Raw genomic sequence first — 27,377 nt, forward strand, 5'->3', positions numbered from 1 at the left:
AATCTGTTGCAATTTAGGACGGCGGTGAAGAGTTTGCTCTATTTCAAATAAGTTACTTAGAAGCACTCATGTCTAGTGCTAGGCACCTGTATAGGTAGCAGTGTGTTTGATAAAACCGATGACACAAAACAAAAGTGATTTCTAAGATTTATTATATTTTCCCATTAGAAACCCAGGGCTCTGAGGAAAGGAGCTTCTCCATCAATTGTGCGTAAAGCTGTAATTGTATCTACCTTAAAGAAAGTTCAATACACCAGCACATACTCATTGGACTCATGAGAACACACAGGGCCTATCCCCAATCAAGCAACAGAGGCCCCCAGTGCCAAACTGTGGATGGAAATTAGGAACATATATTCTATGATTGTCCGAAGTTAAACAGCTTCTGGACAAGGGTATGTGATGATTTAACAATTGCTGCGTGGGAAATAGATACAATGAGACCAAATAGAAAGATCACCTTAATAGGGTTAGACTTAACTATTATGAAAAAGTTCAGAGTGAGATGCCATAATAAAATTATAATACATCAGAACTTTGACGGCAAGATCGTGGATTGTGAAACATGAGAGAAATGAGTATCCACCGCCATATCAGACTGGAAACATAAAATTAAATATGTAGTGTTGCAGGAAGAGTTTTTCTACAACAGTCACAATCTTAAACAAAAATGGGCCTGTGTCATAACTTGGGCACACTTTATAGGGCCCCCTAAACCATGTTCACATAGCCCCCCACCAGTCAGCAGGCCCCCGACTATTGCCAGTGCCAGCTCCAAGGGCTTTTTTCTGTTAACCTGCCCCCGCCTGCCCATTCTCACATGCCCTCTGTTGCTGATCATAAAAGTGGGTCTCCCCGCCAGCTAGCATCATGAGTTCCCAACCCTTATCTGTCATCTCGCTCAATAACGATGGCTTGATGTCCTACATCAAATGCAAAAGATATTATCCTTTATGGTCTCTAAATATACGGACATACCCCTTATGAAGGAAACGCATCATGCCAAAAAATCGCCTACGTTCAAACGAGTTTGGGTGGGAAGGGCTGTCTGCAGCTATCAACCGCCATTGGCACCCGGGACCGAGGAAAGGCCACCACTGTCCCGGGTTTTAGGAAATGTGGCATTGCCTTATTCCTCGATAAATCCCTCCCTTGTACAGGGGTTACAAACCTGGTCTGATGATGCAGGGCGCTACATCCTTGCCAATCTTAGGGTTAGCATGAGGGTGTTCAGGGTGGACTCCATTTATGCCCCTAAGACCGCCTTCTTCCCCCGCCTTACTCGGCCCCCTACAGAACTCTAGCCTTCCCATGTGATATTGGGCTGGAATGTATACCCTAATGTCAGTAAGTGCCAGAAGGCAGGATTCTTTGTCCACCCTGCTGACGGGGCACTTGTGAAGCCTAAGCAGCGCAAGATCTAGCCCACCATGACCTGGGAGCATCCAAGACCCAGGTGAGGGCCTTCTTTGGGCCTCAGTGGGTACTGTAAAGGTTAAATGAAGGGTTATGGAAGCATTTATGCCATTTTAAATGAGCTGACTTCCAATAAGCAGTCTAAGAAAGTAACCTGGATAGCAGCGAGGAATGTATTACACGGGAGGCACTGCGCACTGCACACGCTATAAAGCAGGTTAATGAATGTCAGTCTGTCAGTCTTAACATTAAACTGGTAGTCAGAATTTCAACTTTTGAACTCACTGTGCCACACAATAATATATAGAGAGAGAATGATGTATGCTAACCTGTAAAAAAAATGCATCCATCTGTGTAGCAATGTTTTAGTTCTCATGTGCAAAACATACGCATATTGCCATAACATTAATTGGCAGAAAGGATATCTGTCGAATACCTGGGCCGTCCCCGGGGCTGCTTCTTGGCATCCTCCACATGCCGGGTTCTTGAAGGGGAGCGGCTCCGGGCTCCGCGCGGGCTGCTGGAACTTCGCAAGGTGCCGATGGTATTCTTGTGTCCCTGCAGGGTGACGGTGCTGGTTGGAGAGGGAGAGAAGACCATCCAGTCGGGCAGAGACAGGCTGTTGTCGCTGTTCGCTCGTGTTAAGACGTGCGGCACTGTGAGGGGCTTCCCACCCTCTCGCCGATGCACTGCGTAGTTTGGGGTTTCCTGGAATGGAACTGAAATTAACAAAGAGTTGAAACACCGAGAGAGAGAGAGAAGAGGGAGAGTGAGAGAGAGAGAGACAGAGAGAGAGACCGAGAGAGAGACAGAGAGAAAGAGATATATTACTACTGGATGAACTAAGAAAAATAAAAACCTACCTACCTGTAACATTACATTTACAGCTTTGCCATATTAGCATATTACTTCTGTAGTCTGGGGATGTCATGTTACTAAAGCTGTTATATAACTGAAGCTATGTTAACTACGTAATTTTGCTCACTTAGTACCACAGAATGTCATCATCTGACCATTTTTTCAGACACTCCGATGCTTCGGGGTATTGCCTGGGAATCTATTAAGAAGTGACAAATCTGCAGGCAGAAGTATTCATCAGAAGAAAAAATTACTTACTTTCGGTAACAATCTTTCTTATGGATATTCGACCTTCAAATTCCTCACCGATCCCACCCAATTCTCTATTCTGAAGAATGGCCATAGAACAGTTAATATGATTCCAAATCAGAGTTCTGCACTGCACAGCTTCAAGTCTTTCCTAGTCTCTGCCTCGAGAACCAACATCAGGCTGAGCACTGTATGGCTACAGTGATATCACTACGACTCCACTTTCAGCGTCAAGGTGGAGCCATTGCATGCCTTCTGGCAAGGGAGAGGTATACTAGAGGCTCCAGACCCAGTGTAATGCCAGGGATATTTAAGAGATGAGGAATCTGCAGGTAGAGGTATCAATCAGTATTTCAAATTTTTAACTGCTACATACATTCACACTTTTTCTGTCTCACTCAGGAGACAAATTGTTCCAATGGCTTTCTTTGAAACAAACCAACACTGATATAATAGTGTTCTAGTAAGAAACTGAGGGGCATATCAGCAACAGTCGGTGATAATTATCGCTAAGCGTGCTTAGCGCGAGGATAATTATCGCCGGCTATCGCTGGATTTTATCGCTTATCTACAAAGCGATAAAAATCCAAGCGCTGACTGCTAAATGTGCGATTTTTGCTGGAAATCCAACGATAATCGCACAGCGATAGGCGATAGCTTGATGATAGGGCAGGGCAGACGTAGCCATAATATCCACCATCCATTGGATATAATGGCTAAATCAGATTGAAAGCAGGCGTAAAGAAACCTGTGTAAAGCGCGGTTAGCGCTACTTTTAATATCGCTAAGCAGGTTAGCGATTACCTTGATAATTGGAGAAATGTTGGTTAGTGACATTCTCCACGTTAGTTTGGCAGGGTATGCCCACTTTGCATCTCATTGGCGATGCAAAGATGGGCGTTAGGGAAACCGGCGCTGAGGCATGGTAACACGCATTAGCATGTCCATTTTGATAGTGCGATCAAATTATCGCTGCTTTTCGCCCGAAAACGGACGCTAAAGCACCGATAATTTTATCACGGGGCCTTGATGATATGCCCCTTATTTTTCTTCTTTTGCAGGAGGCAGTCTTAAGAGCAAAAGATGCTCTTTGACACCACTTTCTGCTCATTAGAATGAGATTCCAAGTATATGCATAAGTGCTTACAGCAGGTGTTTAGGGTCCACATGCACGATAAGCCGTGTGGAGGTGTTCAAAAGGCATTTACACTACTAAAACCTGCTGTTGCACAAGAATATAATTCTTATTTGTCATGTCATATTAATAATTTATGACACAGAGGCCACCTATCTGGCTCTTGCAATTGCTTGACACTGTTAAAACCTCCTACGACCTGAAATACGTGTGTGCAGTTTCCAAGGTGGTTTCAGTGTGGTGGATGTGGAGAAGGGGACTAGCAGAATGCAGAGAGAACCACTGCTGCTGGAAGGACTTCAATGTCTTTTGAGAAGCACCTTGTCTCACTGGCCAAAATGATTTCTTCCAAGTTAAATGTTTCATTTCTGATTTTTAGGCCTAGGATCAATCCTGTTTGGTGCCAGGCTGAAGCCTGGGAAATGTGGGTTCTGAATTTACCTTTCTGCTCGCCATATAATGAGACTTCCTTAAATCATCATATGACCCTAATTTAGGGGCATTAGGACCATCTTTAAGATAAGTGGTAAATGGGCAAATTTGCTGTCCAAATTATTTCTCATTCAGATACATAAATTGAAAGATCATGTATTTTGCGTACTTTATTACCAAAACTCCAACTGTAGATACAGCAGTTCATAAACTTGAAAAATTGATTCCAGAATATTTTAACTGAGATCCCATTTGTGGGGAACTTGTAGCTGCATTGCTGTTTAATTGTTCTTGTACGTGCTATACTATTATCTGCACTTCATATGTGAATGATGACGTTTGTAGAACCTCCTTGGATAGAGTATGACATTCCTCCTCCAACAGAGTATGACATTATAGTCTCACTTACCTATATACTACAATGCAGTGGAAGCATCTCTTAGAATCTGATTTGTCTTTCCTTTGATCTCAAGGAAAAAAGATTTCAGAGTCAGGCAAATTGCTCAAAGTTCTGGAAGGTTTATGCAAATTGTTGTTGGGTCCAATTTTCCTAGCTGAGAATATGCGGGTAGGTTCTTACCCATATTGGAGTACAGGCATCCCTCATTATAAATGACCCACCATTACAGTGTTTCTCTATTTCACCATTTCAGTGTATCTTTACGTGTTTCTCTGACACTAACTATTTGACCCACTGTACTAACGTATTGGCTTATTGGTTTTTCAGCACTTGGTCTCATATGTGGTTTGCACAACAGAACGTGATCAATAAATAACATGAAACCCAATTGAGACCGAACATCATTTTGTTTTATGGTTGAGCGAAATGAACTGCAATCATGCTATCTGCTGAAGGAAAGATACACTTTTGAAATCTAAATGTGATCGCAAATGACAATGAGCTACCTACCCTTTACTGCTGTTCTCCAGTGTTGGTATGTTTCAAAGGATTCACATGCTTGAATGTTCCCCAGTGTCAAAGTGGGAGCCTCTGGTACATACTGAGCAGCTTAGAAAGCAATTTCCTACAGAAACAACTACACAACAGTGTAAGTTGAGCTGCCATTCAACCTCATTTGGAAAGACCCAAACTTCTGCCAAATAGGTTGAATAGCCAGAAACTCCACTTCTCCCAGATGTCATTCGCTCTAAGAATTTCAAGCACATGTAATATCTAATCACAATAACAGAAGCAACACATGAGACCAATGAGAGGAAGAGGAATGTCGATGTGAATCTATGAATGATAACAATGCTGGAGAACTGCATTTACAGGTAAATAACCCATTTCCATCTCCAGAATTGGAATGTTCTTAGATTCATAAGCCTGCATCAAAATATTATGCAGCACACATTACATTTCATTGAAGGAAAGTGGAATAAGGCTCACCCTATGAAAAGAGGTTGCGACAAACAGACTGTCCTACAGCCTTATCCTCCATTGCTTCTGTATGGCGTTTTACCAAGTTCCAAAGAGCGATGCACCTGCTTGCACTCCGTTCGTACAGTGTGCCCATACTTTGGTCAACAACAGCCTGTGGGACTTATGATGACAGAAAGTTCTTGCTAACTCAATCCATCTTGCAATGCCTTTTTTTTTTTATAGAGGCCTACCTTTGTTTCGGTGGCCAAAGGAGACGGATATCTGATCAGAGCTTCCACTGTTTTGTCTTGGCTAGGTAAAATTCGAAACACTTACCCATATAGAAAAAATGTAGGTCTCTCTCATCACTATTAAATGGGCAGGAAAGAAAGACTTCAGAATGACAAGTTTAGTTAAGTAGAAGTCCCTCTGTACCATAGACATGAAGGACGGATTTGTAAGTAAAATTACTCTGACTTTGACAAATTTGAGATACGGTTCTCCTAGTAGATATAAGCAGATATAAGAGCCAGTAGTAAAGCTGTTTTCCGAAATCAATTTATTTCAATTCAGTCTAATGTATGGGTCCAAATCAGTTTTTCGGTAATTCAGAGAGCAAAGTGTTTAACTCCCAGGATACTGGTGGTTTTATGACTAATCCCCTTAGAAGTTCCTAAATGGCTCTGCTGGAGAAAAGAGAGCAGGGCAAAATGGTGTGACCGAATCTGAAGTGTGTGGGCAGATGGACTTGGAGAGAACCATTGGAAAAGAATGGACGCAATTAGCCCTAAAATGGGATGAAGTAAAGAGAGTAATGGATGAATTAGAAGCACACCAGATATAGAAATGCTTCCACGTCATTTGATGTTTCTTTTGTGGGTGGTTCTTTGGCTTGAGAAAAGATCTTTCTGCAGCACTCCGAAAAGCCTGATCCTGTGAACTCATGGTGCGCAGTTGTCATGCAGTCAATGACATTAACCGAGTGTACTTTACATTCTGTTCTGGCCTTTGCCTGTTCTGTTGTGACTCTTACCTAGGTGAATTGTAAACCAATAGGCTCAGCAGTTTTGGGTACCAATATTATTTGACGAAGCTGGGGCTCTGAGAATGATGGTGCAGCGTTCTCATTTGACTTTGGCAACTATCTGTGAAACGAGGGGAAATGACAGAAAAGAGTCGACCCTTGTCCTCGGCTGCCAGTGTCTGCAGGAGTAACCAGCATTTATTGTTCCCTCTCATTGCAAACCGACCAAGCTTCAGATCTTCCAAAGTCCGAAACACTGAGTCTAGAGCCCCCTGGTTGAGTTCCCATTCGTGGCACTCCTCTTCCTACACTGCTGAGTGAGCCTGTCAACTGGTTTGTGACTCTGAGTAGTTGCTTTGCCTTTAGAGAGAAATCAATGTGATCTGCCCATGATCATAGTTCTTGGGCCCCCTGTTAGAGTATTCGTATCTTTGTCTCTCCTTGTCTTTTGACATAGTATATGGACATAGTGTTGTTTGTCCATGATAACACCAAAGACTGACAAATCCTTAGAAGGAATGAAGTTAGTCCTCTGGAAATTGCCCAAAGCTTGAGGACGTTGATATGGAGTGATGTCTCTTCGGGGCTCTATAAGATCAAGTGACATCATACAGGCGCCTCATCACAATGCCGGTAGGACCGTCTCCGACCGCCTGCATTACAATGAGTGGCGGTTGCCCCACTGCGATCAAAGGCAAGACCGAAGCCTCTGACAGGATCTACATTCCCGACAGGGTGGCTGTGGGAGCTGCCTCTGGCCATGAATGTGGTGCCGAGTTAGGCACTGCCATCCAGATTTGGAAATATTTTATCGACAGCCTTTACATGGTGGGAACACCACCATGCAAAAGCTGTCGGAAAGGGATATGGGGGACCCAAATAGGGCCCCCTTCCCTCGTGGGTCACTGTTAAGTGCCCCCACTGTTAAATGCCCCCACGCACTTCCAAGCACTGTGTGCATGGATGTGCAGGAAGTGCTCATTTACATGCTGGCCTGTGCTGCAGCTCACTTCCTTGGCTGCAATACAAGCCACTGCATTTCGACTAGTCTCTTGACTGCCGTGATAGCGGGTGGCGGTCCGACCGAGCGCTATCATAATAAGGCCAATAGTCTCCCTCCCAATGCAGATGGAGTGTCTTGAAGGGTTACCATGTAAAATAACTGCTTTCTTTTCAATTTATTTAGATTTCTCTGAACCAACAGGGGTCTTCATTCTTCTAACGTCCTTCTGAAGAGGATGAATGTTGAATAGAGCCCTTTGTTCTGTTGACACTAGGGAACAGGTTCGTGGGCCATTCCAACAGTATGGAAAGAATTTCTGCCTCTGGAAGAGGAAGGCATTGAGAGGCAGGTGCTTTTCAGGAGAATTCCAAAGTATGTCTACAGCACCCTATATCCAGAACCCACTTGTCTGTGGTGATTGTAGAGCACTCTTTAAGAAAGAGAACAGTACTTTCCCCAAAACAGGAGAAGTGGGGTAATTGGTAGGTGGTGCTGTATAAAGTCACTGTCATCTCGCTTCCTGTGGCTGCCTCTTTACTTAGTGGTAAGCAAGCCAGACTGCTGCAATCTTGACTCCCCTCTAGTCTGTTGAGCAGGATAGCAAGGTATGTAATAGTAGGACTACTGTTGTTGCTGCTGTGGATGATATGACTGATAGGGGCTTCTAAATGGCTGGTATCTCTGGGTTCTTGATCCTCCAAAGGACTTCTGGCTAGGTGCAAGGAAAGGGCCCAATGATCTGCTTGTGTCAATCGCTACTTTCAAGTCCTGAAGGGCATCAATAATAAACAATGATTCACTATCAAATAGCATGTCTAGAATACAGTGTTGGACTGCTTGTCAAAATGTGGTGTAAATAAGCCAGCCCTGACAGCATAGTGCTCTCGCTAGCCGACAAATTCAAATGTTACATACATCAATTAATGCATCAATGATAGATGCGGAAGCTCTCTCTCCTTCCCTTAGTATGGCAATAACCTCCTCTCCTTCCCTTGTGGAATGAACTGAAAGTAAAGGCAAATATCATTCCACATTTGGCAATCGCAGTGCCCTTAAATTGCCACTGCATTCGCAGTCCGGATTTAGGTAGGTGTCAGTGACAGGACCAAACTGCCCAAGTAATTTAGGTATCTTTCTGTTTTTTTCAAGATATGAATTACGTGGAGATGAGGGATTACATGTGCTGTGCGGAGCAGATTGCTAGACAACAGAAACTGCCTTGGGATGGCCACTCAGACATGCCCCCATAAAGCCCGGGGCTCTGTATGTCTTCTCCATCCTTAGTACAGTCGCTACGACAATACTACTTTTCTTCACTCAAGAGATAATCCACTACAGGTATGGCTTATAAACTTCTCTTCGAAAGGTATTTAAAATCATAGTGAAAACAATTAGTTTGCTGAACCTGGCTTGGTAGAACAAGTATTTTAGATGCTATGCTATGTGGATTTCTAAATCGCATGGCTACCCGTAGGATTTCCAGCACTGGCTAAGACATAGCGTTGCTTCGGGACAAGTGGAGAAGCACAGGGGGTACTAATGTGGCTAAAGCCATGCTTTTAGCCTTTATCTGAACTGTGACTTGTTTTTTAGGCATCTTAATTCTATGCAAGTGTGCTTCAAAGTATGGGGCTGAGACATGAAATGGGGAATGGGCCTACTGCCTCATCTGGCCTTGTGAATTCTAGGTACCTTCAAGAATCGACCTGTAAAGGATCTTAAATCCCTACTTGGTTAGTAGGGTGTCAAGATTGCCCTTATCATAGTGGGTCATATGGTGTTAAGCCCTCTACGTGCCAGACAGAGCATTTTAAATGTTATCCTTGCCTAAATGGAGAGCCATTGCGAGAAGCTAGAGCACTGTTTGCAGAGGCAAATTTTGGTATCTTGTATAGGATCATTGCTGTTGCATTGTGACCAACCTGGAGCCTTTTGATGACATATTTGGGGGAGCCTATGTACCGAGAGTTCCCGTAGTCCAACTGGGAGAGAACAAGGGATTGGACCACAATTCTTCTGGACACACTCCGGATAATGTAAATAATTTTAGAGTGCTCTGAGGGGGTCAAAACAAGTTGACGTAAGATTTGTTTGGCCTGTGTATTAATTAAAAGGGACTTGTCCAGCCACATCCCAAGGCTTTTAATAGGGGAGGAGGGGATGGGCGTATTGGACAAACATCGGTCATCGTAGCTCAAATATCTCTAAGTCGGTACATACATCATAGGAGGTTCTTCGTAGTAAAAGTCAAAATGTTGGTCATAATGAAATGTCCATTATGCCTGGCTTGCCCATCCTCTGGATGGTGCGCAGTTAAAGGAGTAGGATCTCTTAGATGGAACTGAGCATCTTCCTGATCATCATTGTCTTGGTGCTTGACTCTCCAATTGACAGGACTATATGCAGGTACAAATCGACCACTGTCATCAGAGTCTTAGAAAGGTCCCTTCAACCTTGGTGTCAAATAGCTTTGCAGGTGGAGCATGAAACACTTTACTTGGCAAAGTCTGATACCAGAAGATTCATTTGCAAACTATGTAAATGGTCCAGCCTGTTGCAAAGGAATTTCCACAATCCTTGACTTTGGGTCCTTGGTAGTAGCTTTGATAGAGCAACTATCAATGGTGGTGTCGTCGACAAGTATACCAACAGTTGTGGCAAAGTCAACTAGGAGCCCATCCACAGTGTGGCTGTCAATGAGCAGACCATCATTTGTGGGACTTTAGATAATGGAAGTGTTGTTTTGTATAGACGTCGATGGCTGTTTAAACTTTGTGGATGAAAACTTTGTCGACGAGGACAAACCTTTTGATATAGTAGATGATTTTGGTGTCAGTGATAATGGCGAAGATATCCCAGGTGAAGATGCTGGCAGGAACTTAAGTGGGTGTTTAATTTTTGTTCCACAGCAGATAAGAAAGGCTTACCTTCAGGCTTTCTAGGTGCTTGTATGACAAAATTGTTTAGGCACCTTAGCAGGAATTCCATTCCAAAAGACTTCCCAGACACTGAAGGTTTTTCCTCCTTAGCCTTGTCACTTTTGGGATTCTTCTTGAAAGAAGTGGAATAAACACTTTTGGCTGACTCAGCCCTAGAGGGCAGAACATCTTCCCTCTTCAGTTAGTATGGCTCCTGGAGCATCTTTGACAAGAATATTCTGCAGGATTTACAATACACATGTTTATGCTTAGGCTAGCGGCAATAAATGCATGTCTTATATAGAGACGCTTCTTGCCACAAGCTCCAAAAAGCCTGATGATTGATTTACTTTAAGAATCCAACATCCTAGAAGATGCAAGCCCTAGTCCAAGACCCAAGAGACAGAACTTTAGGGGGAAACTACCAAAGGGGTTCGATAAAACTAAAAAATTGCCAGAATTTAGAAAACCCCTGTTCAGCTCAGAAGAGTCTCCTGGCTCTCATGACATGTGATGAAACTTTGAGAGGTAATGATCTCTGGCCAGTGTAGTTCATGGCCCTTCAAACGCATTGGTTAAAGTCAAGTCTTTTTAAGTAAGGGTGAATGGCTACTAAACGTACATTGTTTTGTAATTGTTTATATAACAAACTGTTTTCTAAACTGAAAGATTTAAATATGTGAATCTATTAAAGATCCAATGCAGTAGAAGCTGATATTCCACTGCCAGAAGAAAATTGAACTTCAAATTAAATTCCAATATCTGCAAATATACGATGCATCACAAAGATATTGTTGAATTATTAGGTATATTCACACATGATACCAGTGTTATTTAACATCATTGAATTGCAAATGACATACTATTACACACAAGATCCAGCAAGTGAAAATCCAAATGTTTTCGATCCAGTCAACAAGAAAATTCCCTTGTACCATTCCTAGGAGGAATAGATTTAATCAAGACCATACAGAATTTTATGGCTAGATGTGTTTGTTTACTTTCTCGAGGCCTGATGAGATCTGTCTACTCATTTACGAGCAAGCTATCTTACTCAAGGTTATTGGTGTAGTTTTAAGGGCTAATATGCTGTCTTTGTGGAGAAGGAGTTGACAGCTTGTTTTAGATGGGCTCATCCAACTTTATGTGAAGCTGGAATCAATAACGCCTTTGTGAAGCAGTATCATGCCCTGTACATTGTGCATTTATCAGATAGTATGTTCATCCACTCACAAAAGAATTAGGAGACTCGCTCTCATAAGGATACAGTGCGTAGAAGGAGTGAAAGGCAAGTCAGATAAACTTGAAACAAGCCTTGGCAATCAATGACAGAGGCTCTTTCTGCTCTCAGTACTCCTTAAAAAATCATAACTTGCTTCTAGGCTTGAAAGTAGCCTTATAGGCTGCATACATGGCTTTTATGGTGCACCTGAAAATGTAAGTACATTCATGAGAGTGTAGGATCCATGGCCCAAGCTGTTCAAGTTCCTGTTGTAATTGAGTGCAATGCTTTATCAACAAACCTTTATAATTAGAAGTTGTCATCAAACTAGAGGTTTTGATATGGATCATGAATAACTTGAGTCTTCAGAATCAGAAATGCCCCTCTCTCCAGTTAATTCATTTGGCTTCTTTTCTGATGAAACTAACAACAATAGCTAGTTTCTCAAACTCTCATAGGTCTCCGTATGAGGGTTTTTTGGTTGAATACATTGCATATCTGACAAACTGCAGGACAATCTAAATACTAGAGGCCCCAATCACAAGTCAAATATAAGAAAATGAATGCATGCTTTCATTCGTTAATTTTGTTCCACCTGATTATAAGTTGTTGTGTTTTCCCACACCCCTTTTTTGGGTGTGGACCAATCTGATGTGAAAAATTGCAGGATACTTTGCCTGCAGTAGCAGACAAGTTTCAGTCCTGTTTTTTCTAATAGAGGGACACAGACAAGGCTTTCCCTGCTAAAAAATATTTCCCCTTCTCTAACGCAACACCCCGACCTCCTTCTCCTAAGCCTCACCCTTCACAGAGCCCACAGCATACACTTAACACATCCTCAGAGCAAGTGATACATGTATGTGTTAACCTGTATGGATTTATGGTCGGAAGAACTGTACCCACACGTTAATTCCCTATTTCATGGGGTTTAATTTGTAACTGCAAGGTACTGAGCTCGGTATCATGTTACAGCATTGGTACAGTAAATTAATATGCAAAGTTACAGTGTGGTAAAGCAATCAATCAATCAGTCGATTTGTACAGTGCAGCTTGTCACCCGTTAGGGTATCAAGTTGCTGGCAGGGTCTAGGTGATCAGCCAAAGAGCTAGGTCTTTGGAGCCTTACAGAACTCCAGAAGTGATGGGGAGGTCCGGAGGTATAGGGGTAGTTTTTTCCATGTCTTCACTGGCAGATAGGAGAAAGAACATCCTCCACTCCTGCTTTGCTGGAAACAGAGGGTGTGGGCTAGCGTGTGGGAAACAGAGCGGAGGTGCCTGGTGGGCTGGTGAAAGTTAAGGAGGTGGTTCATGTAGGCGGGTCCACAGTTGTATAGGGCCTTGAAATAGCGGGTTAGGAATTTAAACTGACATCTTTTCTGAATAGGGAGCCCGTGGAGATCCTTGAGGTGGGGGGTGATGTGGGTTCTTCTTGAGAGGCCGAGAGTGAGTCTGGCTGCAGTGTTCTGTGTGGTCTGTGTAGAGAGCGTTACCATAATCCAGTCGGCAGAATATAAGGGCCTGGGTGATTGTGTGTTTGGAGCTTTTTGGTACTCATTTGAAGATCTTGCAAAGCATGCAAAAGATGAAGAAGAAGAAGGAGGAGGCTGAGTTGATCTGGGCCGTCATGACTAACGTGTTTTCCAGGATGATGCCTAGGTTTCTGGCTTGTCCGTCTGGGTTGGTGGCCATCAGGTGGCATCCCATGGGGAGCCTTTGTCACCGAAGAGCAGCACCCCTGTCTTGTCTGTGTTTCAGGCAGTTGTCCTTCATTCAGTTGACGACATCTGTTATGCAGTTGCGGAAGCTGGTCTTAGTGTTGGTAGTGTTTTCAGAGAGGGAGAGGATAGGTTGTGTGTCATCGGCATAGGATAACATGTTGAACCCATGGGTTTCGACAATGCTGGCCACTTGTGTCATGCATATTTTGAATAGGTAGAGGCTGTGCGAGAATCCTTTCAGTACTCCACAGATTACTTCTTTGGGCTCGGATAAAAATGGTGCTAGGCAGACTTTCTGGCTTCTACCGGTGAGGATGGAGGCGATGCATCTGACAGTGGCTCCTTGGATACCGATGTTGTGCAGCCTTGCAATAAGTGTGCGGTGAGTGACCATGTCGAATGCTGCTGAAAGGTCTAGGATGATTAGAGCACTGCCTCTCCTTGGTCGAGTAGGGCTGCGATGTCGTTGGTGGCTGCGATGCGGGCTGACTTAGTGCTGTGGTTGCTGCGGAATCCAGATTGGGAAGTATTGAGTAGGTGGTTTGCTCCAGATATGAGGAGAGTGGTTGGTAGCTGACTTTTTCTAGTACTTTGGCCGGTAACTGGAGCAGGGGGATTGGACAGTAGTTGTTAAGTTCACTGTGGTCAGCTGAAGGTTTCTTTAATAGGGCGTTGACCTCTGCATGTTACCAGTTCTCAGGGAAGGTGGCCTTGACTATTGAAGGATTTAACAGGGTGGTGAGTTCACGGCTGACTCTGGCTAACCCTAAATTAAAGATGTGATGTGGACACAGGTTGGAGGGGGCTCCTGAGCTGATCAAGGTCATAATGGAGGTGGTGTCCTCTGGGGGGAGTTGGTTTCAGTTGGTCAGTCAGTTATATGCAGTAGTAGTGGGCCATTGTTTTGGTTGTAGAAGTCAGTGGCCTTGGGCTGGGGGGTTGAAGTTTCAGTAGATTTTTGTGATCTTCCCATCGAAGAAGTGTGCATGGTTGTTGCAAACTTCCTGTGAGGGGGTGATGTTTGATGCAGCTGAGGGGTGAGAAAATTCCTTGATGATGTTGTAGAGTTCCTTGCTGTTGTTGGTGAGTGAGGCTATGTTTTTTTTTTAATCTCTTTTCTGTCAGTAGTAGAGGTTGAGAACTGTCTGAGAGGAGGCCTTGATGGTGGTATCCTTGCTTGTGCGTCATTTTCTCTCCAGTTGTTTACAGTAGCATTTAGCGGTTCTGGGTCTTTGATGTACCAGCTCGACTGCATGCCGGATCATCTGTGTGTGTGTTATTGTTGCTGGTATGAGCGACGTTGTTGGTGCAGTTAGTGAACCATGTGTAGACGTTTCTGACGTTCTGATCTAGGTTATTGGCGGGCATGGGTTGGAACGTGTTGGGGGCCTCTGAGACTTTGCTCCAGCTGCGGTAGGGGGTGCTGGGCAGACTGGAGGCAGAGGTCCTTGGGCTGGCGATGTTGAAGTGGACAATGAAGTGGTCAGTTCTGGTGAGTTCTGTGGTGTGGTTGTACTTGATGTGGTCACTGGAGGTAAAGATCGGGGTCAAACATGTGGCTTGTGGTGTGTGTTCGTCGTGGACGAGTTGGGTGAGGCCGATGGTGTTTATGCTGTCAAGGAGGTTGTTGGTGTTGGTACTGTTGTGGTCACTGAGAAGTAAGTTGAGGTCGCAGAGGAGTAGGTAGTACTTGGTGTCTATGGTGAGAGGGGCTATGAAGTCAGCTATGAAGCTGCAGAAATTTGGTTGTAGTCCTGGCGGATGGTAAGCGAGGGTGACCGAGGAGGTGGTTTTGCCATCCGTCTGGAAGTGGAAGTTAAGATGTTCCATGGCTGGGGCAATGTCATCATGTCGTGGTGGTGCCCTGGATATATTCCCTGTGCATGATGGTGGCTCCTCCACCTGGCTTTTTGATACTGTCACGGTGGGTGATCTTATATCCTTTGGGTACTGCATTGGCGATGTCAGATGTGGGGTTGAGCCAGGTCTTTTAAGGAAGATGATGTTGGGTGCAAGAGTGGTGATGATGTCCCAAATCTCAGTTGCGTGTTTGCATAGTAAGCGTGTGTTGAGAAGTGTGCATGAAAACTAGTGTGCGGTTGCTGGTGCGGTCAGCAGTTTAGTCTAGGAGGTAGAAAATCAAAACTATTGGGTAACTATTTATCAGGGTCTTTTTCTGAGTCTGAAATTTCTTAAAGCATGTGAATCAATTTAAAGGATCATGTTGGACAACAATACACATTTGAAAGTGAGATGGTGTTGAATCAATATATATGAAAACCTACACTTAAGATCACACATTTAGAGAGGTCCAGCACCCACACTTACCAACATCTACTTCTCTGTGGCTTTTTATCAGCTCTCCTAATTCAAAGTTCCCTGAAATCACAGCAACCTTTGGGCAAAAAACACAAAACATAGAGAGAATGATAACACAAAACAGAGGCACAACAATGCAAGCAGCAAAAAGCATTAGAAAGTTAAGGAAACACCAGATCAGAAACCGAAATTTGAAGCCCAAAAAAGATGAATGCCCTGAATGTGAGGCGCTGCCTTGCCCAATCCCAACAAGCCTAGTATTTCAGCATCTGGATTTTCCAGGTGCACAAACAACAGCCCCGATTTTACCAGCAGGTGAAGCCAGTCAGGAAAATTACATGAAGCTTGAGCTTGGGAAACGGACACAAGAGAAAACTGGATCCTTACCCCTCCTATGACACAGGTCGGAGTATGGAGGGCTCCTCGCTGCCTGGCACCATCCTCCCTTGTCCCCTGACACCCTCCTCACCCTACCCCCACTGTTCCTACTTCCACTTGCCAATTGCTGATAGTAGGCGTGGAATTTTCCACAAGACTCGTGAATCCCCATGTGAAAAAGTACCTGGCAATTCCAGTTCTGCATATTTTTTCCTATTCCGGGGACAATAACTATAATTGCAGTCACCGGGCATCTCTGAACCTAAATCTGCCTATCTAGTAATGGACCCTAATGAGGTTAAACAAAGAGAAAAGAGAAAGAAGGAAAAAAGCAACATAATATGGTGACCAAAGAAAACAGAGAAATAAAAATTAGAATTACACTGAGGAAATTGCGAAAAATTAAAAAGAACAACAGTGTGTTAGTGTGAGGGAAAGGAGAGGAGGATCTACAGGTAGGTGACCAAAAGAAAACGGATGCTTGGGAATAATGAGAATGAGGGAGAAAGCAGATATATAAAGAATGAGAGTCAGAGAGGTTGAGAGAGAGAAAAAAGCAGAGAGCAAGAAAGAGAGAAATATACAATACAAGAAAAAGTAAAAGAGAAAGCAATATGGTGTATAAAAGAGAAAGGAGCAGAATAATGTAGTTAAAGAGGAGGGAAGAGAAACTTAAACAGAGTGCAAGAGAAAGGGTAAAAGAGAGAATGAGACATTCATTAATGGTTATCCCCAATGTAGAGAACTTTATAGCAGTTTACATAAGCTGTTCAATGACGTTTGAAATCATGAAAAAATAGAGAATTGTTTGTCTCCTTGTTTACAGTCTTACATTTACTTACATTTTTGCCTTAGTAGCCATCTTTCTGCTAACCATGCCTTCAAGTTGTGCCTGTTTATGACATGTAAAGACTTGTTTCTATGACTGTTTTTTTTTTTAAATGAGAAATTTCTGATTAGCGTGCTCAGCAGTGGAAGTTTAATTTTTTTTATTTGTTTGAAAATCATCCACATACTTTCTCATGACCTTTGATTCACTCGGATAATATGATTTCCGTTGGAGTCCTCTATGCTAAAGCTTACAAATGTATGTCTTGAACCTTTGTTTATTCAGTTTATGCTAATTTGGGGTGCTAGGGGATCCCCTTGTCACCCACTTATGCAACTCACATTTAGGGCCATATGTACAAATCATTTTGTGGCCGGTAACAGACTGATTTACAGAATTTGGCTGTTTTCTGGCTGCAAAATTGCTTTTATATATGTAAAAATCACAAATTGAGATTTGGTAACATGCTACTGAATCACAGTTTTTATTTGCGATTCAGTATTTGGAAGGGGCGTGTTAAGGGCATCCCTTCCAAATTCACAATTGCAGTGGTAGGTATGAATGTTGTGCGCTCAAATAACAGTCACAAAACATTAATGTTTTACTGACAACTCAAAGGACGTGGTAACCATTGCAAATGAGAAGGGGTCTCCAAAGGAACCCCTTTGTGGATGCTGAAACAAATATTTGTGAAGAGCTGTTAGTGGTTCCATGGACCACAGTCTACTCTTCAAAAATGAAATGCTAAAGTTTCATTTTTTCTTGTTAAACGCATCCCAATTTTCTGTAAAATCCCATGTAGCTGTTTTTTTTCATTGTGGAGTTCACAATCCCAGTGATGTAATGGAATATATTGCAGACCTTCTTATTCGCTTAGTTTAAAGTCTTATTTCCACTGGGTGATAATTTCTATCGAGGCCTTTCTGAACATGTCTGCAATAAATGTACACCTCCCCTCTTCCTTCCACTTGTCAAATGAAAAATAATGACGTGCCAGGGTGAAGGCTGGATTAAAACGAACTGGATTATACTGGGCTAGAAAGCAGAAAACTCCCTGTTTTGTAGCTATCCTACCCTAGGTGTTTAGAGCAGTCTGCACTGTGTGTTCTGGTATGTGGTTGAAGTCCTTAATTCCTTTCTCAACTAAACAATGCCCCACTTGATTGGCCTATTTAGCCTTTTCCATATGGAGTAGTAATTTTTCAGTTTCTGTCTGGTACTATTCAATTACCATCCTTATGCTGCTTGATAGTACATGCCAAGATTGGGTATGCCGACCCCACCCTGCCTCTTTGTGCCCTGTAAAGGTGGTATGGAGATTCTCGATCTTGCACCTTCCCTCAGTAACTGTAACCTAGATTGTTGAAGCTTTCTAAAAGGTAGGCCTATATATTCGAAGGCAAGGCCAGGATGACAAAATTCTTAGACGTATATCTTGCTCACAGAGTTCCATCCAAATATCCCATCGGCCTATCGAGACCAATTAATGATTTCGTTTTTCAGAAAACACATTAGTCAATTGTAACTCAGTTCAAGAACCGTTCAGGTTCCCATTTCAAACAAGTTGAGGTCACTGTGAGATTAATATTCCCTTCTGCAAAACTTGAGTGCTGCATCATTAAATGTCGCAAACAATCATTCTGCCCAGCATTTGGAGAATAGAACATTGCCTTGGTTATCATGAAACCTTCAAGATCGCCCTTAACCAATCGAAATCTACCAGCCTTGTATGTTTTTTACTGTCAAGGATCGAGAAGTGGAGCAAGGGTAGTAATTCCATTATGTTTCAATGTCTCTTGACTAAGTGAGTTTTTTCTAGACAGATAATCTCCAGGCAGTGTTCTAGCAAGGATTTCCACATGATCTTTCTTTTGAGCAGTACATCTAGACATTTTATCCTGGGATACCATATTGTTTGGTTCCGAAGGGGTTATCCTAAGTTAACTCAAAGTGTGGCAACACTCTTCTCCTTGCTTCCTTTCTAGACAACCATATTGGAAATTTCATAGACATTAAATATTCGTCAGCAGTTCAGAGCCTCACAACTTAAATAAACAAGCATTTGCAATGCAATAGGTCTCGCATTTACGTGAGTTTGAGCTATTGACATTGCAAATGACAATGTCTTTTATTTTTGTTTCCGTTTAAAAAAAAAAAAGGCATTATTTACAATGCCAATAACTTAAACTCACGTAAATGCGAGACCTATTGCATTGCAAATGCTTGTTCTTCATAATGTAATAGCACAGCATCCTTTAAGCAATTTCTTCTTTGCTTTTTCTTTAAATAGGCAGAGAAAATGAGTACTTGTGCTTTGGTAGTAAAGTTGGACGCTGCAAGGAATCCTGATTTGTTTAATCTACTAGGAAATATTCTGAAAGCTCAACAAACTCCTCACCTGCTCAAGATTGCTAGGACCAGAAAGGCACAGCCATACCAGTTGGACGAGTTTATTCAGGTGACCTGGATTCATGAGAAAATTGTGCAGAAATCTTATTACCGAATGCTTGTGGCGGTAATATAAGCAGGAGTAAAACTACATCACAGCGACCTTATGTGATCAACAGTGAATGAACTTTCAGAAGTGCTACAGACCCATTCACTTGTGTGCTCCCACTGAAAAAAGAGTGCTCTTGTTGACCTTTCTCCCATTGTGGCGTAACTATAATTGAGGGGGCCCCCCTGCAAGGTACGTAGAGGGTCCCCCGCCAGACTCTATTAGGACAGGCTGCATTAGTCCCTGGTGCGGGGGTGGTGTGTTAGTGATAGGTGTGCAGGGTCCCTGTCCCTCAGACGTGCAGTCATGCTGCATTAAACCCTGGTGCAGGGGATGGTTTGTTAGTGATAAGTGTGTAGGTTCCCTGCCCCTGAGACGTGCAGACACACTGCATTAATCTCTGGTGCAGGGGATGGTTTGTTAGTGACAGATGTGCATGCTTCTGCCCGTGAGATGATTTTAAAAACAAATATGGCATCAGGAAATGACATTCGGGGAGCATTCACCATTGCCTGTGGCCACCGTGTGTCCCCCGGCGACAGGTTTCGCTGAATCCATATCACCTGCTGCTAACTCCGTGAGCCTGGTGAGTGGCAGACGTGCACCACAGATCTGAGGTGTGATCTTGTGCACCCCAGGCTTTGCGACCGCTAGTTCCGTGCACGAGCCTCAGACCGGTGAATGCTGGACGTGCCTCGCGTCTCTGGGTAGTGCACGCACACAGCTTCAAGTGCTGGGAAAGTGCTTGTTTTTTTGTCTTGTGTTCCTAAGTTAGTTATCTCACTCAAGTCTCTTAGATTTGGTCCCCAGCCAGGAAAGGTTTGTGTACAGGAAGTGAGATAGGGAGGGAGGAAAGCAGAGTGTGAGATCTGGAAGGAGGAAGGAGACGTGAGGTGAGGGAGGGAGGAAAGCAGAGTGTGAGAACTGGAAGGAGGAAGGAGACGTGAGGGAGGGGAGGGGCGACGAGAGACGGACACATCGGGCTGAAGAGACCTTGGGCTTTCCAGGGTTTGCCCCGGAGTCTCACACCATCGCGGGTTCATTCACAACCCACGTGAACACTGTTTGTACCTGGGCCGGCTGCACACAAGCGAGACTGTAATTCATAACTACGTGTAGGGGTGTCACCTTGCCCAACACTGCGTGATTTGCGATGTAAAATAACATTGTGAATCTCTGCTTACTTGATTTCAAGCGCTAGACCAGTTCAGGCTTCGAAGCGCTGTAGAAAAGTAATGTTGCCAGTTGTGGGTGTGCCGGCAGATGAGGCTGGGTCTGCGCAGCAAAGCGGCCGTGCGGCCACGAAAGTGAAAGTGATCGCGATCAAAGCGGCCGTGCGAAAGTGAAAGTAAGCGCGGTGCGCGCGCCCGCGCACATGCACTGTAGCTCTAGGCTGGCCTGGTAGCACTTTTTGGAGCCCACATACAAAATGTCTCCAGATACTGAAGTCCTCAAGTGCCCAGTCCCCAATCAAAGACAGAAGAGGAAAGTCTCTGTCCCCTCGCAGACGGCAAGTGAGTCCACAAAGGCGAGTTTGCAGAAGAGACAAATCGTAAGTATTCATGCAGCTGTTTGTGTACTCCAGCACAGTATCCGCAAAGACACTTGTTTCCTGTTCTAGCCTCTTTCATTCACTGCAATGATGCACTGACTATCTGGTAATCCCTGTGTAGTTAAATTGAACCCACTGGCTTTGACAACTCTAAACAGTGATCATTAAAGGGAAAGGTGTCGGCTGGATCAGATGTGCTCACAGCATGATGGCCCGTTTTCAAATTAACGGCATCCGGTGGTTTCAGCAGATTTCTGCAAACTGTACCAGTGTATGCTGTAACAAAGCTTGTGAAAGTTTGATCATAATCTGTTTTTTGGTTGACATTTTCTATAATATAATTATTGTGAAGTGACACTTTGAGATTGATTCCAGCAGGCATGCTTGCTCTTTCACTTCATGAGTGTGTGTTCTCGGGTACAGCTTTCCATTCCCTTAGGGATATTAAAGTTCAAGCGCTTTTGGAACGTTTAGAGCTTTCATCTTTCTCTCCCAAAGTCTCATTTAATTTACGAAACTTCTAATACTGTCTGCTTGGCAGGCAGTGATTTTATTCGGACTTAAATAGGTTCATATTTGTCCTACTGAATGTAAGCCAGTCCGTTGTCATACCTTTCTTGCTATGAAGCTGCATACCACTCTGTACATGTGTTTACCTTTATTAAGAATGTAATGGAAGGGGCACCCCCAGCTGGGCTCGGGTGACGTCATACCATCTCTGCTGTGCCACCAGGGCATCACATTTGCTGCGAGTGCACAAGATTACAAGTGAATACGAAATTTGATGGAGGCGGCACTCTATAGGGGATAGGAGTAACTTAAATTGAGTAAAGATGGATTTTATCCCTAGTAATTATTGAAATATGTTTATCTAAAATGAAATCCTTAAAGTTTACCAATGGTGCTTAATAGGTGTAGTTGAAGAGTCAAACTAAAGGCAAATTGGTCAGGAAATTAAAAAGGGAGAAGGAGCAGCTAGTAAAATTAACTGAAGTAACGTGGCACGTACTCCCTCGTAATGTTGCCAGTTGTGAGTGTGCCGGCAGAGGAGGCTGGGTCTGCGCAGTGAAAGTGATCGTGATCGCGATCAAAGCGGCCGTGCAGCCGCGAAAGTGAAAGTAAGCGTGGCGCGCGCGCCCGCGCACATGCACTGTACCTCTAGGCTGGCCTGGTAGCACTTTTTGAAGCCCACATATAAAATGTCTCTTCGAGCCAGCGCATGCGCTGGGCTCAGCGAGACCTAAAAATATCGACATACGTAACATGAAAACCCACTGAAATGAGGAAAAGTTCCACACTGTGGAGCCTTGAAGGACTTAGTTCAGGCTTCAATCCCTGCCTCCTCAAGGACAATGGGAAGAGCAAATGTTAATAGTGCAGCAAGCTATGGCATCTGTAGTGTGTGCGTTGAGGGCATAACTGGCTTATTTCAATGGCTTTCCACACTTGAACCAGAACCACAACTCAGTCTTTAACTTTTTTTTCAGTGAATTTCATTGTGTTTTTGTGATGTAATTACTTAACACCCTCCACTCCACATGGCCATTGGGAGTGAGCAGTGTGGACTGGGCATATAGCTTGACCTAAACAAAATCTGCTGCAGGTGCTCAACCCTCACATCACACAGCCACAGGGGCTCTCAGCATGGCCTGCCAGCATCCAGCCAGCCACAGACACTAAAAAAACGCTGTTCGTGACCTTTGGCTGTGCGCAGCAAGGGTTGAGCATTTTGCCTGTGGACAGGAAGATGCCCATAGGTTTGCCGATAGGGCTTGGTGCTTGGCCAGTGTGTTTCTTTTTCAATATTTTGTTTCAGTTTTGAGGATGCTAAATTGGCAGCCAGAGACCATGGTACATAGATAGGAATTTGGGCTAAGAAAGGTAACATGAATATAAAACAAGACCGTCAGAGAATGTGGAATCAATATTTGGTTTCTTAAGCACTGTCTTCATTATAATCCGCTGCTTGTGGGAGGTAGTACAGCACCCATAAAAAATCGCGGCCATGTTGTGTAGTTTTTTATGCGTGACGCGATTTAATGTTTGGAGCTACACTCTTCCTTTTAAATGCTATTAGTTTCCGTAGCACAGTTTTGCATGGGAGGTGAAAGTAATAAAGCATATCAGCTCATTTTTTGGGGGGGGGTGAGGGATAACAATAGCAATAACACTCCTCTCCATCTGGTGAGAAGGAGTCCCTACCTGAAAGGGAGTCTGCCCATTGTGATTCTTGATCTCTTTGTTGGCGCCTCGGTAAAGCAGGATCCGAGCACTGCTTTCCTGTGAAGACAAGACAGAGGAGACATAAATGACAGTTTAGGCCACGGTTAATAAAACGCACAAGCCTAATGGCCAATAAAACACATTAGTCATCTCTAATAAAGTGCTTTGATGCTGGTATCAGCTATTGGTGCACATACTGAAAGTACCACCCACTATCAGAGTAATAACTTCGGAATAAATTTTTTTAACTTTCAACTACATAGGAAATATATTTCAGAGTACACATCTTGACAAGAAAGGTTTCTTGAAGATACACCAGCCTCCAATGGTGTTCCTGCTTAGTTTTGAAGTCAAATCAGAACAACATTCCAAATAATTCCATGTCAGTTGTCCTCTATATCTCGAGTCCCTCGAGTGAATTGTGAAATACAACCAATCACTGAAATCTGGCTAAAACCTACAATGGACTAGTCTTTGGTAGATGCAGATACTGATGGGTAGTCAGTACTGTAACAGCCAAGACTATCTAAGGAAAAACAAGCATTTGCAATGCAATAGGTCTCGCATTTGTTGCAGTTGGAGCTACTGGCATTGTAAATGGCAGTGTTTTTTATCAATGTTTTTGTTTGCAGTGGAGTGATTATTTAAAAATTACACACTATACCATATTATAAGCTATTCTAGCACCTGTACAGTAAAGCTATGGCTATTTTAACGTAAAGGAGTGTGAATGGATGAATAAAAATACAAAAAACAGGATCTAAAAATTTACGATGGAATGTATAGCAGGGGACAGGGACTACCGATCACAACAAATGTACTTGATGTGATTGGGGCATCATATGCAATAAAAAAATTGGTAGTACGGGGTGTCAGCGACGCTTGTGCAAATGTTGTTCAGCTGGTGAAGTGGTCAGCTCTGTTTGCAGATGCAAAGTGGTGAAAGGTGAAGTATTCAGCTCTGTTTGCAGGTACAAAGGGATGAATGGTGAAGTGGTCACTCTCTTCAGCGGTGAACATGCTCTTTACTGTTGCTCATGGGCATCAAGAGACTCTGCCAGGTCTAAGGCATTCCAGAGACCTTATATGATGGCTGGGGTTTGTAAATGAACCTACATTAAACACCACTAAGAGATGAAGCGATTTCTGCAACATCACATGATTTTTCTCCAAAATGTGTTTTTTCAGTTTTACTTTTTGGATTCCTGGGATGCTCTGGCATAAGATTCCCGGTTCCACCATGATTCATTTGGTACAGTAAATAAACACAATAACCAAAAATACTCTCAAACTGCAGTTTAACGGAGACGTGGTTTTCTGTGTAACAGACAAACGCCTGACCATGGTCCCAGCAGGGGCACGTGCCACCTAAACTAGAGACACTTCTCTCACAGGAGTTGTGCCAACTCACCTGCAGCCAAAGCTATGGGTCACGGGAAAATGGGATGGAGAGTAAGGGGGGTACAGGGAGAGAGAGAAAGGGGGCACAGGGAGAGAGAAATGGGGGCATGGAGAGAAATGGCAGACCGAGAGAGAACGGGGGAAGAGAGGCTGGAAGGGTGAAAACGAAAGGGAGAGAGGGCACTAGTGAGGGGGGTACCGGAAGGGGAAGGAGGTGGACAGGTGATATACATTTTAAAAAGCAGGTCTTTGGCAGTAGGTGATGACTGCTGGCAAGGACCAACATCCGGAAAGGAGGTTTGACATCCGAGCCCCCACTATTATAATGTGAAACTATCATGCAACTACAATATCACAAAAAGGTGCTAGTTTTCCAAAGACACATGACCCGCCTGATGTACACACTACAAGATTCTTATAAGTCCCAAGAACATAAAGACAAATTCATCTGGCTCATTGGAAAAAAATTATACTTTTCAAATAGCCCTCCGTATTAAATTTGCTCCATTTCTACGCTCGGTTAACAGATATAACTACTACCCAATGAATGGTATTCAATTGATCCACCTCGGAAGAATGAAGGCTGAGGCAGACTTGCCGGGAGTGTAACCTCTGCCCCTTACAAGTGTACGTCTCACTGAGCCCTTCTGCCGGTATTGTGTTGGACAGCTGGTTACAATTCGATCAGTTGAGCCCCTTATGTGTAGCCTTTAAACAGAAACACAGCAAAGCTCGCTTTTGTATTCGCCAGATAACTAGGAAAACCAGCTATACACGAGGCGCGAGCAGCAACCGGAGTCACAGAGGTAGAGAGACCAGCCTTGGCTCCGCCGGTTATGAATAACTTAATATCCACGTACCTACCAAACATGAATGTGTCCTTCTATAATGGATGTGGTATACATGTAAAGTGCTCCAATACCTACGGATTGAGTTTGCGCTAAATAAAAAAAACTAAAAAATAAATACAAACACCTAACAGATCTGTTCCAGGTCAGGCAGCGGAGTCATAGTTCGCCCGACCCTTGTGAAGACAGAGCAGCCGTCCCTGAAAATCAGCAGGGCAAGGGCGAGGATGTGGTCCGTCGGCTAAACTGCCGACTTTGGTGCTGGAAACCAGAGTTTGAGCCTCGAGGTCGCATCAACATCCTGTGATTCTGGGCAAATCACTTAATCTGAATGTGTAATGTAAATATGGTGCTCGTGTAAAGCGCTCCAATAAACTTCGGGTCGAGTTCGTGCTATATATATATATGCAAAAAAAAACAAGTGCAAAGGCAAGTAACAGTACAGGGACATGTCGCCAGCTAGTCACATGCACTCATAACCACACCTACAGGCGACGCAACAGCACAGTGAACCCATCCGCCCAACACCGGACATTTTGCAACTTGCTTTTATATGGTGTACGCATAATTATACATTTGCCACACTTGCCTCATACCATCATCTCCTGCATATTTTTCCTTTTCTCTCATAATTTAGCCAACCCTGCCAGTTATACTATAATAAAGTAAACAAACTAAACAGTTCACAGAACTTACCCCAGTAAAACAAGAGTCTTCAAATAGGTCGTGTCTCCAATGAATGTCGCTGATTCGCCTTCTTTGAAAATGTTCAGTGCTGCACGTTTAAATAGAGCATTGGATGCACGAAAGATATCACTAATAGCACTAAGTAAACAAAGTAATTGCTAAAAATGTCCTAAAACATGCCGCCCTAATTATCGTTTGCCATGCAGCTTTTATGACTAATGAAGGCGTGGCGGTGGCGCCAGTAATACGCCTGCTCCCGATCACAACACAGAAAGTGAGAATTATCACAGCATGAGACCCCACAGTAATCATTAGCACAGCATGTCGACAGGCGCCCCAGGCTGCTGGAGGACTCAACTATAATTAATGCGCAGCACGTCTTCCAGAGACGAGCACTCAACTGGAATTAACGCACACAAGCTGTTCCACTGTGAAGCACGTTCACAGACCAGAATCGGCTCGTGCCCAGACCAGAATCGGCGCAGCACGTCTTCCGGAGACGAGCACTCAACTGGAATTAACGCGCACAAGCTGTTCCACTGTGAAGCGCGTTCACAGACCAGAATCGGCTCGTGCCCAGACCAGAATCGGCTCGTGCCCAGGTCTGTCTCCCTTGGGAGTAAACACGGCAACAATAGTCTCGTTGGCGGCAGCGCTTCGCGCTGCAACGCCAGCGAGACCTAAAAAGGCATCGAGTGGCATAATTTTCTCATTCTGATGTTGACTTCATCCCATACTTGTGGCTAGGGTCACCTTATTTGGTCACTTCCCTCCTTTCCTAAAGTGAAGGATCTCCGCAAGTATAAAATGGCCAGTAGCCATTAAAGTGAAGGCCTTTCAGCAGGCACACAGTAGCAAGGTGTGCCCTTGCTCACGAAGATGGCAAATGGACCACCTAAGAGACAGCATGAGCCTCTATCGGTGGATAACACTAATTCCTTCATATTCAGGAAAATATTGTGTAGTAATCTGGAGTCAAGGCAAAATACTGATACCGAAGCTCAATTCTTCCCATGTGCACTCCCATTTCGAGATCCATAGGTAGGAATCTAGCTTGAAAACAGACTACTGAAGTTTTTCCTCACACAAATTGTTGCCAGGCTTAGTCCTCAATGTACACACTACAGACGCTTAGCCTTGCAGAATTTGTGTGGGGAAAAAAGGGTGGTCAGTGCAAAATGTGAGCTCGATTTGTAATCCTAATCTGGAGACAAACACTCATTTGCCCTAGAGTCAGCCTTACCACACCAAATGTAATGAGGTCTCTTGCTCCGAACAGTGGAGATTACTGGGGCTCCCAAGAGA

At 43.8% G+C, this 27,377-nt stretch overlaps 1 protein-coding gene across 1 annotated transcript in view; it reads right to left on the minus strand.

Moving 5' to 3' along the window:
• Nucleotides 1-27,377, minus strand: part of SHANK1 (SH3 and multiple ankyrin repeat domains 1) — a 1,748,119-nt gene that overhangs the window by 1,132,013 nt on the left and 588,729 nt on the right. The window contains exons 9-11 of the mRNA XM_085616131.1: nt 23,116-23,193; nt 15,667-15,733; nt 1,853-2,135 (exon numbers count right to left, since the gene is read on the minus strand). Coding sequence (XP_085472257.1) covers nt 1,853-2,135; nt 15,667-15,733; nt 23,116-23,193 — 428 coding nt within the window. The remainder of the gene's footprint in view (nt 1-1,852; nt 2,136-15,666; nt 15,734-23,115; nt 23,194-27,377) is intronic.

The sequence above is a fragment of the Triturus cristatus genome, chromosome 7 (assembly GCF_964204655.1).
Source record: "Triturus cristatus chromosome 7, aTriCri1.1, whole genome shotgun sequence".
NCBI lineage: Eukaryota > Metazoa > Chordata > Amphibia > Caudata > Salamandridae > Triturus > Triturus cristatus.